This window comes from Lissotriton vulgaris, unplaced genomic scaffold, assembly GCF_964263255.1.
Source record: "Lissotriton vulgaris unplaced genomic scaffold, aLisVul1.2 SCAFFOLD_1234, whole genome shotgun sequence".
In the NCBI taxonomy this organism is placed as follows: Eukaryota; Metazoa; Chordata; class Amphibia; order Caudata; family Salamandridae; genus Lissotriton; species Lissotriton vulgaris.
Window position 1 is genome coordinate 352122 of NW_028245833.1, and position 14522 is coordinate 366643.

The 14522-nt window shown below is 43.1% G+C and overlaps 1 protein-coding gene across 1 annotated transcript in view; it reads right to left on the reverse strand.

Annotated features, from left to right (window-relative positions):
* Positions 1-14522, reverse strand: part of INPP5D (inositol polyphosphate-5-phosphatase D) — a gene marked incomplete at its 5' end in the record, with an annotated part of 480457 nt that overhangs the window by 207171 nt on the left and 258764 nt on the right. Inside the window, 2 exons of the mRNA XM_086949164.1 lie at positions 5955-6093; positions 13045-13141. Coding sequence (XP_086805290.1) covers positions 5955-6093; positions 13045-13141 — 236 coding nt within the window. The remainder of the gene's footprint in view (positions 1-5954; positions 6094-13044; positions 13142-14522) is intronic.

The window sequence follows — 14522 nt, forward strand, 5'->3', positions numbered from 1 at the left end:
TGCATTTGCCACAAAGGCCGAGGGTACGAGCTGGGGGGGGGGGCAGGGCAGCCTCAAAACTCATGCCACCTGGGGTGGACCGCCCCCCACCCCCTTGCTACGCCACTGGCTGTCAGCCATCCACCTTTTATGAGTGGCTTCTCTGGGCGAGACCAAAGGTTCTTCCTCCACCACAAAAGAGACCACTGTCACCACCTCCTTACACTCTCTACCTAAAGTAATGGGCGTACTTCGAAGGACTAATCAGGGAGACTCCTGCTGAAAGTCACTGCTCCTTTCCCGAAGCAGGCCTATCTACACCCCCACAAATGAACGTGTAGTGTATCTCAAAAGCCTCAGGAATGCCAGCATTTCCCCTTGCTAGTCTTTAAGGATGTCATACATTCTCCAACATTTGCACTGCCTTACCTGGGCAATCCAAAATGCATCATATTCATGTTATCAATCACATTATACGCTAGTTATTCGCATCCCACACACACGGATATCAGCAAGAGGGCCTGGTTAAAGCGATTCATGCTATCTTTACAGAGGAAGGTCATTAGGCTACTCGGTTGTTACCAGGAGTAGGTAGAAAAGATTTCCTATATGGCACTATCAACTCAAAAATGTAATGCTGCGACCACCACCAAGCATCTAGAAGCCAATGCCTGGACAGTAGTAGCATGTAGCAAGGAGGGTGTATGTGGTGTGCACCTCCAGAGAGCAACTGTTGGTCTCAAAACCTTACTCCAGTGGCATAGCTAGGCCTTTTGCCACCCGTGGTGCCCCCTGTATTTGTCGCCCGCAGCAACTGAATGTAAGAACTGGGGGGGGGGGGGGGGGTGCTGGTGATTCCTCCGTGACAGCTGCAGGTAAGGGCAGGCGGGAGAGGCCGCCACCCCAAAACTTGTGCCAGCCGGGGATGGGCCCCCCTCCCCCTTCCTACGCTACTGCCTTACTCGGGCCCCAACTCAGCACGCTTGCATAATAGTTGTGCACACTGGGCATAAAAAAGCAGGATTACAGTGACAAATCCTATTTAACTAATTTATGGCAGGAGTGCATGCTTGCAAAGCCCTGCAGAGGACATTCCTGCCCAAACATTCGGAATTAGTGACCCTGAGTTGGTTACCATAGGCTTCTGTGAAGCACACTCCTTATTAAGAATAGCCATGCTTTTTAGGGAGCTGTTTTTAGAACATACCTAGGTCACAATGCCTCTTTTTTTATCATCCAGCTACTCTTCAATGAGGTACATCGAATGCTGCCTAGTAATGTTGCGTGGACATGATAGTCAGAAGGGTTGGGTTGTGCAAAGGAGCAAAATGCATATGTAGTGGGAGATTGTATATCATTTTCACAGACAATTACTTGATTTTCTATCTAGCATAAAACACAGCAATAATCCGCTGCAGAATATATGCGTAAATAGTGATTTATGTTGCTTCTCATATGCGAACTGGTGTGGAAAATAGGATATAGGTATGCCATACTTATATTCTTATATTGGGGTGCAATGTGTGTTTGTATGTGTTTGTGTGTGTATGTTATGCTGTGTCACTTGCATCAGTATGTGTGCTTAGAGCATGTAGATCACTTGCCCTGATGGGCTGTCTCAGAATCCCACAGACAGGTAAACACAACTGATTACCTAAACTGATCAGCTATCCCTGGAGAGCTGGTTAAAAGTCTGACAGAATAGCACAATTAACATGGAAAATCATTCAATTTAAATGTTTCCGTTGTTTTTCTTTACCAGTCTTTTGGGGCAGATGTTAACATGATGTTTCATGTGTTCCCTTTTTAAATTGAGTCGTCTAATCCCACTTTGGGGGCACTTGGGAGCGGCTTTCGCTCAAGCAGGTTGCCACCTTCTTTCTTGCTTTCCTTAGTAGAAAAGAGTGAGATCAAATAGTGATGAGTGGAATGCTTGAATTAATATTAAGTCCTCAATAAAGAAGTGGGGGGACTAACCAACTTATCAGAATGCAAGTGACATCACTGCACGTGGCATCGCATGTTGCATCATAGGAAGTGACATTACAGGAAGTTGCGTCACTACCTATGACCTCACTCGAAATTAAATTACAAGACGTGAGATCCGATCTTAAGACCTCACGCATTTGCTTAGCATGTCTATCATGAGTACATTTTAGAGCATTAAAAGATTTAACAAATGAAAGCTGATCGTTACTTAAGCCTGTGCCTTGAGTTCCCCATTTGAAGGAATTACCAGCCCAAATGTGGATGTATGACGTTACAACGCATGCATTTACCATGCATGCTGTTACAACGCAAACCTTTACAACGCATTACACTTGGGGGTGTTGGATAGTGAATAGTTTAATTTACTATTCCAACTCCAGTCCCCGTTGACACTAGGGAAGGTGTTGGATAGTAAATTAAAACTATTCCCTATCCTAGAGCATCCCCCAGTGGAATGCGTTGTAAAGGTTTTCGTTGTAATACTTGAGTTGTAAGAGCACTGCGTGGTAAAAATTTCGTTGTAAAGGATGTTTCCCCCCAAATGTGGATGAAATTTGATCTCTGGCTAACTTCAGTAGAAAAGCCACTAAGCGCCACAAGCTGGGCATCCTAAACCTGGCACCAAGAACAAAGCACAGTTCATGCATTGTATTAAAAAAGCTAGCAACTGCAATTGTGAATATCAAAACTTTAAAATCTATTAACCTACCTACCATACCACCATTATATACACTGACAATTTTAGCACACTTTGACTATCACTGCATTTGATATTCTCAGCATGGCAAATGATAATCCCTATGAAAGAATCAATTATAAATGGATATTCTGCATTTATATTAATTCGGACATTATGAACCATGCCATATTTCCACAGGATGTTTAGCCATAACAAATGACTAATTAGTGAGACCTTTTACATCATATAATCCCTAACGTGTGGGTAACAAAATCAGTTAAAACAATGCAATGCATCTGGTATATTTTGTTTTGATGTGCAGTAGAATCTACCTTCCTGTACTGAGTATCATCCACATGGCAATGAGCTGTCAGGCATCTGTTAACATGCTACAATGGATTCCAAAGAGGCACACGAGGGCCCATGCGATCTATGAACGTTAGTGAAGAAATGCACGCAATTCCAAGACAGTGTCGTGTGGGTGACATTATCAAATTTGCAGTGCTCAAACCTCTTTCGTAGTCACATGAAGCCTCAGTAAGCAGACTTTTAAAGATTTTTGCCAATCCTAGACAAATTCCTGAAAAACGTAAGGCTCTTTTTTCTAAATTCTTCAATAACTATCCTGTAAAAGCCCATCTCCTTAAAACCCCCTATATAATTTTGGGCTTGCACAATTCCAATGTTCACTCACTTAAGGTCATGCTAAACGGGGTTGAAAGTGGGGGGTAATTTATTTTTGGATGGTCCCCTGCCTTAACTTGTGAGGGACAGAGTGCAGCAAATTATTCAGTGGTGGTTTCTTTACTTTGGCAGAGGAGTGTCGCCACCCCAGTCCCTGCCTGCTGTGAGCCTCGCATGGAAAAAAATGGCAATGAAAAGATTTCATTGCCATTTTATTTTTCCAACGTGCACACTTTCCGCACTTCAGCTGCCAGTCTTTCCCATGTTGGGCATGTCTTCTGCTGCCAACTCAGTGGCTGGCGGGATGCTCCAAAATGTGCATGTCACTTTGGCCTGCTGTCTTGCGCCAGCCAAAGTGACATGCGCAGTTTGAAACTCTCCACCTCGCTATCTTAGACAGCTGGATGGCGACCAAGCACAGGCCTACAGGGCCTGAACAAGCGTCCAGCCAACCCGCTCCATCCAATCCTGGTGCTTCTCTCACAGCATAAGAGCAGTGCCAGGATTGGTTAGGTGAATTGGCTGAACCCCTGCTGCAGTGGAGAAGAAGACTCGGAGGAACAAGGACCTGCAAGCCAGATAAGTGATTTTTCTTTTTACTTTTCCTCCTGCCCTCTACTTCCATCCCTCCCCCTCTCCACTTGGATGCCATAACACTGGCAGCGGCGTTTTGCCCATCCCCCGCTCCCCCATTTCCCATAGCTGGCAGCCGCCATTGAGATTATTGTTGATTGGGTTGTCACAGAAACAAATTGTGCAGCTGATTCATGACATTCAACTGTTCACTGGTTTCAGAGAGGCAATGCACCAAGAATCACCTTTGAACCCTGAGAAGCAAAGCCTGGAAAGAACATATGTAAGCATCAGCTGTCTCATGAACCCCCCACTTGAGCTGGTTGAGCAGGGGTGGATGCCACTGGGCAGTTCTTTCAAACATTTATTTATGACTCCTTTGATTTTGCTCCCCAACGAATTCATAATAGGGCTACTTGCAGTAGGAGGAAGGGTGATTGAGAGAAGCAAGGATGGAGAGACAAAGGATTAATGGGTGGAATGATGTATGGAGGGATGATGGAAACACGTTTGGATGGAGAGATGGTTGGACAGGAGAATGGGTGGATGCAGAGATGGATGGATGGAGAGAAGTTTAGGTGGAGATGAGGAAGGAAAGGATGATGGATGTGTGGAATTATGGATGAATGCAGAAATGAGTGAATGGAGAGGAGGATTGAGGGAAGATGAAGAGAAGATTGGATGAAAGTGAAAGCTACAATGATAGACAAAAAGAAGTAAGGAGAGAGGGATGGATGGTGAGACAAAAGGGTCGAAGGAAGGAAGAAGACAAGGATCGAGAGAAGGAAGGATAGATAAAAATGAGACAGAAAGGAGTGATGGCTGGAAAGATGGATGTGGAAATGGATGGATGGAGGGGATGAAGAAATGAAGAAAAAATATAGAGTTAAGGAAGGAAGGAAAGAAAACATGTAGGATGGATTGATGAAAAGGTGGATAGATGGCAAGAAGAACGGAGAGATTGTTGATAAAAAGGAAGGAAGGAATACGTCAAAGAAGTATGAAAAGAAGCAGGGATGGGAAAGAATAGGTTTAGAAGGAAGGATGGTTAGGCAAAATGTGAAATATGGATGGAAATGAAGAAGTACAACAAAGAATATAAAAAGGAAGGAAAGTTACATGGGAAAAGGATGGCGAAAAGGAAGGGCAAAAGACCGAGAGAAGAATTGAGAGAATGAAGGTAATTTCTGAATTTCCTGAAAGTGAGCAATCTCGTTAACGACTGCCAAGTTTGCTTGCCTCACCTGCTTGCTCAGTGCTATCTGGGACACAGTTCAAAGTGTCGGGTATTTTATTTTTCTGGCTACTACCTTGGTACACCATCAGACCCATGCCCCCACCACGTCTTCAACCTCAGAAGTAAGACAATAGGCAACAAGCTCAGGAAGGCCTTAACACCTCCATCACTAAGGCCTCCTTCCCAGAAAACTGGAAACATCCGCCGATCCTGCCGATCTGAAAACCATCGGCCCACCCCGATGCTCCCCTACCCAGCAAAAGTCCTTAAGAAAGCAATCTACCAGTGCCTCACCCTACACATGGAAGACCACAACCATCTGGACCCCTCCCAATCTGGTTTTCGAGCTAACCACAGCACCAAGACAGCCTTGATCGCGGCCAAAGATTACATCAAAGTCTTACTGGACCGCAGGGAAACAGCAGCCCTCATCATCCTGGACCTGTCCGCCACATTTGACACTGTCTCCCACCACATCCTGATCAACAGACTGCACCCCATCGGGATTCAAGGAAATGCCCTAAAATTGATTGCCTCATACCTCACTGGCAGAACTGAAAGGATCTGTCTCCCTCCATTCACCTTACAGCCCAAGAAGATCGTCAGTAGAGTCACACAGGACTTATCCCTCAGTCTGACCCTCTTCAACATGTACATGACCCCTCTGACTGACACCGTCAGATCACATGGACTCAACACAATCTCCTATGCTGATGACACATAGCTCATCCTCTCTCTGTCCGAAGATCCCTCCAACATCGAATCCCCGAAAGTCTGACATAATGCAGCAGGGGTGCCAGATGTGTAACTTACTGAGGTGGGTAACTCCACACGATAGTTGAGGTCTCCGAGCCAGAAGAGGTGTGTGAAGCGGTGGGTGAGGTTGAAGGGCCCCATCTTCTTGTCTCCGAGCACCAGGAAGCGCAGGATGTTGAGGTAATTCTGGTTCCGTCTAGAGAGACAGCAGAGAAGTGAGTTCCAGAAGGTAGTAGATGTGATAGAAGGAGGGAATGACGAAGAAAAAGGAAGAGAGAACATGAGAGCAAGTGAGTGAGAAGGAAAGATAGAGAGAACGGGAAACGGCCTTTACAACGCGGGCTGAGCCACACGTGCTGTTTCCCCAAAAATGGAACCGCACTTGCCTTAACCATGCATATGAGTGGTTAAGGCAGTGCACGGTCTAGATGTGCGTATGTGTGGGCACAGGAAGAGGAAAGATCGGTAGAGAGAGAGCTCTGGGAAGCAATCTGGTAAGTGGGGCTGGGGCCGGGTTTGAAGGGGGTGGGGGTCATTTTTTAGGGGCGGGGTCGTTTTTAGGGCTCGGGGGCGGGGTTGTATTTAGGGCTCAGGGGGAGTCAGGTTGTTTTTAGGGCTTGGGGCTCAAGGTTGTTTTTAGGGCTCGGGGGTTAGGGTTGTTTTTAGAGCTAGGGTTTCAAGTTATTTTTAGGTCTCAGGGGCGGTCAGGATTGTTTTTAGGGCTTGGGATGATTTTAGTGCTTAGGGGTCGGGTTGTTTTTAGGGCTTGAGGGGAATTGTGGTTGTTTTTAGGGCTTGGGATGTTTTTTGGGCTGTGGGGGTTGGGTTGTTTTAGGGCTCAGGGGGCTGGGTTGTTTTTAGGGCTCAAGAGGGCCGGGTTACAGGACACAGTGCAGGGGATGGAAGAGTTTTCAGGCATTGGGCAGTTTTAGGGCTCAAAGGTGGGTCTGGGTGTTGGGGTAGTATATAGTAAGTGGGGCCGGGTTTTAATGAGCAGGACAGGGGGGCTGGGTAGTTATCTTTACCACGGATATCCCCGTGGTAAAGGCATGCGTAGTAAAGGAATGCATGGTTACGATGCCTTAGTTGTTGGGGCCACATAGTGGAGCCATGTGTGCTTCTGTCATACAACCCAAGAGAACAAGTGAGAAAGTGGTAGGGGGACAGGGAGAAAAAAAGGAGAAGGAAAGAGAAATACAATAGTTAGTGATGGACTGAGAAAGGTAAAGAGAAAATGGGGTAGCTTGAAATGAAATGTGTGAAAAAGCTAGGAAACAACAGAATGAGAGCAAAGACGAGTGAGTGAACTACAGATAAAGTGTGCACAGGGAGAACAAAAGATGAGAAAGTATAATGAGAACAAACAATAAAAAAGCTTGTACTTGGATGCTGTAAGATTTTATGCCAGTGCTTGGAGGGACTCTAACACCTTAGTCGTACTGAGAAAGCAAAACTATTCAATACTTTCAAATTGTGACAGATAAAAGGGAGTCATACCATTCACTCAAAAGGCACTTTTGAGCTATGAAGTATTATTTATTTGTTTTCATATATGCCTTTTTTGGCATGTTTTATGTGAACCAGGCATCAAAGAGCCTCCCAGTAGAATGACAGGGTAAGTGAAAATGTAACAAGTGAAAGAAAAAATTATACTGCGAAATGTCTTTCTTATGGTTATTGCTAAGACTCAGCTCGTGCATTAGGCACTATCGCGGGCAGAATGATGTTGAATACAGCGTTGACTATAAGTTCCAAAACTGAAGATATCTTTTTTGTGTTCAAACAGTTTTTATTTTCAAAACATACAAATAGAGAATAGCAAAAAGTACTGATACAAAGTTGAGCAGATATGCACACTCCATTGTACAGAATGGGACAATATACATAACACTGGATAAAAGCATGCGTAAAGTCAAGAATATGACGTAGGGATGATAATAATGGAGCTAATAATTGAATAGTAACCAAAAGGGATGGTGAAGAAGAAGCCCCGCAGATTTGTAAATGGATAAAATACCGGAAATGTGGATTAGAATTTATCCAACATTTCTTTACCAATAATTGAAAATACAATTGGAAGAGACGCATTACCCACGTGGGCTAACCCTGTGTTGCTTTAGGACCTTGACATGTCTCACAATAGTGTTCCATAAGATGATCACATCTTATTGCTGATGTTTGGGTGCATGCAAGGGTCCATGTGATTCATCAACAGGTCCCACTTTAGGCACATCTAAATATCCACAAATGTGTAACTAGTCAGGCTGCATTAAGGATTTTATAACACTACCTAAAGCTGCCAAACAATAACATTGAAAATTGGTAAGAGACTAGCACTACAAATAATAAGACGTTGGAGAATCTTGAGAACTTGTTTAGGTTTGTATGATTTCAAATGGATAATGAAATGGCATTGTGGAGGCCTGTGAAGTGTGATGGTGAGTCATACACAGGAAGTGCTCAACATAAATAAAGCACTTTGTAAAGCAAAGTCATCCAACCCAGAATAATTCAACCCACCATCATCGGAGGCTGATTTTGACTTTTTAAAAAAAAATATTTGAGCACTTTATAGCAGTTTTGCATAAATAAATTTTAATAGATTATCATACTTCCTTGCCACCTAAATCTTCAGATATTCTAACTTTTCTATTTACTTAAGCACCAAGGAGCTGGTCTATTTGTTATAAAGAACTTGATTTTTTTCAATAGTAATTTTATACCCTCATTCAACTCCAAACAGTAGTGCCAGTTGCTCAATTGCTGGTAAGGTAGCATTGACATTAGAGGTGTATATTAATACATTTTCCACATAAAAAGAAAACTTCTTAGCAATGCTTCCACACTTAGGTCCCAGAATTGCTCTGCTTGCGTATATTGTAGCCAAAGGAGTTTCCAAGTAAAGGGCAAATAAAACTGGGAAGAGGGGGATTACTTCTCTTCGTGTAGTTATGAAAGTATCTAGAGGCTAAGTCCTGTTTAGAGGTTTTAGACCAGTCTGTAATGAAAGCTGCAAAATTGATATGAGTTATAGTGCCCCAGCCAGATACAGTCCAATAATGTCATTTCAACACTAAATTGGGAGTATATTTAGTCAGTCTCAGAGGTGAAATAGTGTAAAGAGTTTCTCCTTACCTTTTCACTGCTGCCGCCCGAGGTAGCGGCCACAGTCGTGGCTTCTTAATGAGCTCCGCATGCGTCTCTTTGGGTTCCTGGCCTGTGTCTCTTTTTTACCTTTCTGCTGCAGATTGTTTCTACAGCAGTCTCAGGCTTCTAGTGCAATTGTGGCTTCTAGTGTTGTTTCTGGGAATGATAGGCCGTACCTGCATACTAAGAAGGTCCTGCTTCTAGCCTAGGAAGATCTGCTCTTTACAAATGTCCGTGTCAGTTCTTGTCCACAAAGTGTGATGGCATTCAGAAGGTTTCTTTGGAGGATTTCCTTTTTAGAGGAAAAATCACTATTTTTGCAGCTTCCCACAATTTTGGAGATAACCTAGCCTTCCAGATGAAATCAATTTACAAATAATTGGAGAGGAGGCTTGTATGAGCATTTTCTACAGCTCAAACACAAGAAGATGATGAACGGAGCGATGAAACTTTTCAGACACCCACCCCCAGTCACAGATCTGGGTTGAATCCATCATCATACCATTACGGACACAACTTTTAGTTTCCTTAACTTTTCCGATTGCGATAGGGACTATAGGATGAACAACGTCAATCAGTTTGAGACATGGTCATTTTACTTCTCTCTTGAATCCAGTTGGATCTAATGCTGCAACCTTTTGTTGAGATGTACTTAGTTCTTGATAGAACTTCCTAGAAACCATATCAATTTTCTGCAGATCCCTGGTCCTTTATCATTCCTTATCCTATATAACCTGTATGCCTAAAGATGGTGTACGGTCTTTTATAACCACAGTCAACTGTATATCAATCTTATAGTGTGCTACCCTCTAAAATGTGCTTCGACACCTCACCAGGGGTAGCAAGCACTGTATAAATGCAAACCCTTCCCTCTTCTATTACTCCACTATCCATTTTCAATCCAAATAACAAACGCACATCTAAAAAACGCATGTCCAACGCTCAAATTAATTTCATATCTCCCTAAACTAATTCACCACTAATCCTCCTTGGGTTGCAGTGTAGTGTACTACTTGCTGAAAAAGTGCGTTGACGCCTCGTATGGGGTAGAATGCGCTATATAAATGCAATTGCAATTACAATTAAGTTCAAAGCCTTCTTCTCTCTTTTCCTTTCTATTATTTCCAGTACATACATCATGTTTTTAGTCACTGGAAATTACAAAAGGATTTAGTCTTGACGAAAAGCCAATTAAAATAGATGTGTTTTAATGACTTTACTAAAAGCAATGCCATTTCTTTTTTTTTGCAGGTGTCAACCTGGCAGGAAATCAGAAAGATGTCTCTTGAATTTCATGTTATTCAGAAGTATTTTGTAATTAAATCTCCGCTCACAAAGTTTAATATTTAATGTCAAACCGCTCTTCATGTGTTAGGTGCATTAACATGAACTAACTAGCCTTAGCAGTTTTCTAATAACACAACTCTCACTAATAACTAATGGAGTCGGTCCAGTACTGGTGTAAGTAGTTCCTTTCCAGGGTCCTCATTACACAGGATTTTGGGATTTAATACTGCACCAAGTAAGTACTCATACAAACGTATTGCCTCCCCAATCTAAATTCTTCATGTCAGAATGGGGAATAATGCATGCTTTTCCCCGGTGTGAGCTACAAAATACCTGGTCACCTGTGGAGAAAGACTGAAATCCTGATTCAGGCTCAAATTCCCGTTTCCACCTGAACTGCAATTAAAGGCCTGGTTAGAATCATGTATTATGTGTGTCAGTTACAGTACTAATCCTGGCATTCTGGACAATTTGCAGGACCGGCTGTAGCGCTGGTGGCGCCTGGCGCAACAATCATCTTTGGCACCCCATACCCCATGACCGCCTCCTCAGTCTCTCACTTCCACAGTGCAAAAGTGCCCCTCATCTCTCCAATCATAAGTTATTGCTAAATACAGCACCCCCCCCCCCCCCGAGATAGGCACCCCCTCCACAGGCCAACGCCCAGTCGCACTGCCCTAAAGCCGGCCCTGATAATTTGTACATGGTGAACTAGTTTATACCAGGCGGTAGCTACTGGAATGCAGAGCCATACAGTGGCAATCTCACATGCAAAAATGCACTTATTTGCCACAACAAGGTGGTTGTAGGATGTAGTAATATGGTCTAGGGACTTTGAAAATTCACTCTATCATTGATATAGAGGGACACCCTATACCTTTTCTTGGAAATGGTGATAATCTGAGGGTAACATATGTATATGTCATATGTTTAAATGAACAATTGCAAAGAAGCCTGGAAACTAATGGACCACACTAAAAGCTAAGACTGTCATGGGGGAGAATAAAAACATTGGTCTGCTTTGGATACTGAACATGGTTATAACTGGAACTTGTATGATAGTGAGGCTGGAAAGACCTTGTCTTCCTCTCTAATGGCTGATGCTGGAGACACTATACCTCCAGCTACCCACTATACTATCTGATACTTATTCATCATGGCTTCATTATGAACTAAAAGGGATTGACGCTCTGATTACCTTCTCCGTAGCCCATATTGGCTCGAGACGCTACATATGACAAACCATTTTGCAAAATATTCTCATCACATTTATGGTTCTATATGCAAAAACACAATGCTTACGAGGTAAACCGCAATCTATTTGACCGCCAGAATTGATTTATTTAATGTGTAATTCATTTCTTACTTTTTCCAACTTTGGAGAAGAAAAGCAAGTGGAGGAACCATCAACATGTTTGATACAATGAGGGAGGAGGGCAGGGGTGTGGGGGTATGCACAGGTAGAAGCCATTCAAAAGGTGGAAAATAGTTTTTTAAGATTCCTACTCGCAGTCCCACAAAGTACGGCCACATTCAGTTGCCATTCAGAATTGGGTGTGCCATACATTTCCGACATCATTAGGACGCAGCTAATTCTCTTACGGCACCGTCTCTGGACATCAAATAAGTTATCTTTTACACAATCGGTAGTGACAGACTATGTCACTCTTGAAAATGTAAACAAGATTAAGTGGCTACAATACGTTAGGAGGTTCCTATCTGACCTCGGGCTCCAGAAATACTATCACTCCCCGATAGAAATGGCTGCGATACCTAGGAAGACGTTAAAAAGTCATTGCCTAACGCATTTAGCAGGCATTCGTTTGCTGACTGAAGCACATAAAACTTCTGTGCAGCATTCTCTGCTAACCCAAACATCCCTTAAAAATCGAGCCATATTTAACTTGGAAACTATCCAGTTTTGACAGACTTTTATGGACCCGATTTAGACTTAACATCTTCCACCGTTTTGTTACCTTTCCAACGGTCAATGATTAGTCTCACTCCCTAAGTCACTGTCCCTTAGACGGTTCATCCCCTCAATCGCTCCTACATACAACCCTTTTTTGTAAATTTTATATTGAACCAAGAAAGAGATAGCTAGTACCTATCCTAAAAATCCTGGGTTTACGCGAATGTCGACCCGCACTCTTGGTTCTTCAATTTCTGGAATCTGATCTTTTTGCCATAAATATAGCTAGGTTCCTAAACTTTTGTATCCGACATAGAAATAACTTGTAATTCTGTGATTTGATGAATTTTTTAATTCTTGTTATATGTTCTTTAACTGAAAAACCTTGAATGTAAATTTGTAATCTGCAACACGAATCACTGTGCTGATTTTAACAAACAATCAATCTGTAATATGCACTGTTTCTTTTTAGATGTTTATACTTTTATGGTTTTCTTTATCTGAAACCGAATAAAGTAAACAATGAATGATACAATGAGGGATGAGGGAAATATAACGAGTGAGACCGTGAGAGAGAAGCAGAACGAGAGAGAGAAGACAGAGTGATGAAGTTAGAGAACGGGACAACACATTAGTTAGGGAAATGAGAGCAGAAGATTATGCTTCTCCTCCACTGGGAAGACTCTGAAAGAGAGAAGCGGTCTGTGAGTGGATGACAGAGTTCTGAAACAGGTACTCAGTCAGATCAGACGAGGGGAATCAGCACAGACAGCTTGTAGATGGTAGGTTACTACTTCTTACCTGAGTTTCTTTTCACTTCCGGAGGTCAGATGACTGTTCACAAAGCCGAATGAGGTTCCATTAAACATAAACGAGGCCCCCACTGCACCCTTGTTACCTGCAAACAGAACCCGATAGTTAAGATATATTCTCTGCTCCTCCTTTCACCCCCCTTCGCCTCATTCTCCTTCCTGCATCTGCATCCCACTGTGGAAGGCATTGTCGAGGGGAGCCCTAAAAGACACAAGAATCCTAAACGAAGGCAGTGTCCCCTCTTTATCTCATTCACTTGCTACCTTTGACTGAAGTTATACTTAAATTATTAGTGACATTCAGAACCCACCAACGGTAAGTTTTTGGAGCCAAATAGCATATTGCAGTTGGAGAGCTCCCTGACCATAATGAAAATACATTGTCTTAGGCATATTCTTGCAATTTGACGTACATTTCTGGTAACAGCATACACGCGTTGCCTAAGAATGAACCAGTCTTCTTGATACCCACCACCTGCTGCTGCTGAGTAGGCTGTGTGAGGCGGCAGGAATCAGAGGCTCTGTTCTGAAATGTTTCTTCACATTTTGGGTTTTGGGTGTTGGGTGTTGGGGGGGAGGGTATATGTGTTAGAGTTTGAATTTGCCTGGCTCTCCTATCCTGTAGGATATCCTTTACAGTGCCTTTTCTATGCCTTCCTAAACCTCATGTCTGCAAACACCACCGGTCCACCAACAATATGCTCGGCAATCTTGTCGATGGGTAAGCCTCAGTCCATCCGGACAGGCTCAGAATGACTGACAGGGCTTTACAGCTTGGTTGTCCTGAAACTAAATTATAACGGACAAACCTCTTTCCAGATGCACCTCCCTTCGCTCAGCCCCAGCAATTAATATTTTGTGCATGTTGTCCTGATTATCCCTAGTGGTCTATAACAGGAAACATGATGTCAGAATGTCTACCTTACATATGCCATTTGTTCTGAGGTACTTTGACCAATGGCCCGCTGTAAGTCAGGCCGTCAGTCAAACATTTCCCGCCGGCGTAGTATCAGAGATCTGCAGACAGGGTACTATTTCACGTTTGTGGTCTAGTACTCTGTCGTCAAAAAAAAAAAAAAAAGCCCGTACCTTTTTACCTCTAATGTACAACGCCCTTAGCATGTACAATGATCAGGAGATAACAAACTGACACAGAGGCCTTCATTACAATGTCCCTAGATTACTAACCAGTAGTTTTGCACACGCACCTATCCACTCCTCCCGTCACCCCGGAGATACCAATTCCAGGGGTAACAGTAATAAAGTTGAGACCTTGAGATATCACTGAAAAAGACAGTATTGGGAAATCAACAATTCCAGGCGAGAATATCCAGGTAATTCTTAATTCTCACCCGAAGTTTCACATAGAGTTTTCGACTGATTCCGTCAACCAGATTTCTGCAGGGGAGATCCATGTTGGAGTTACTGAAGATCTTGGAATTCCAATTGGCTGGTACCACTGTCACA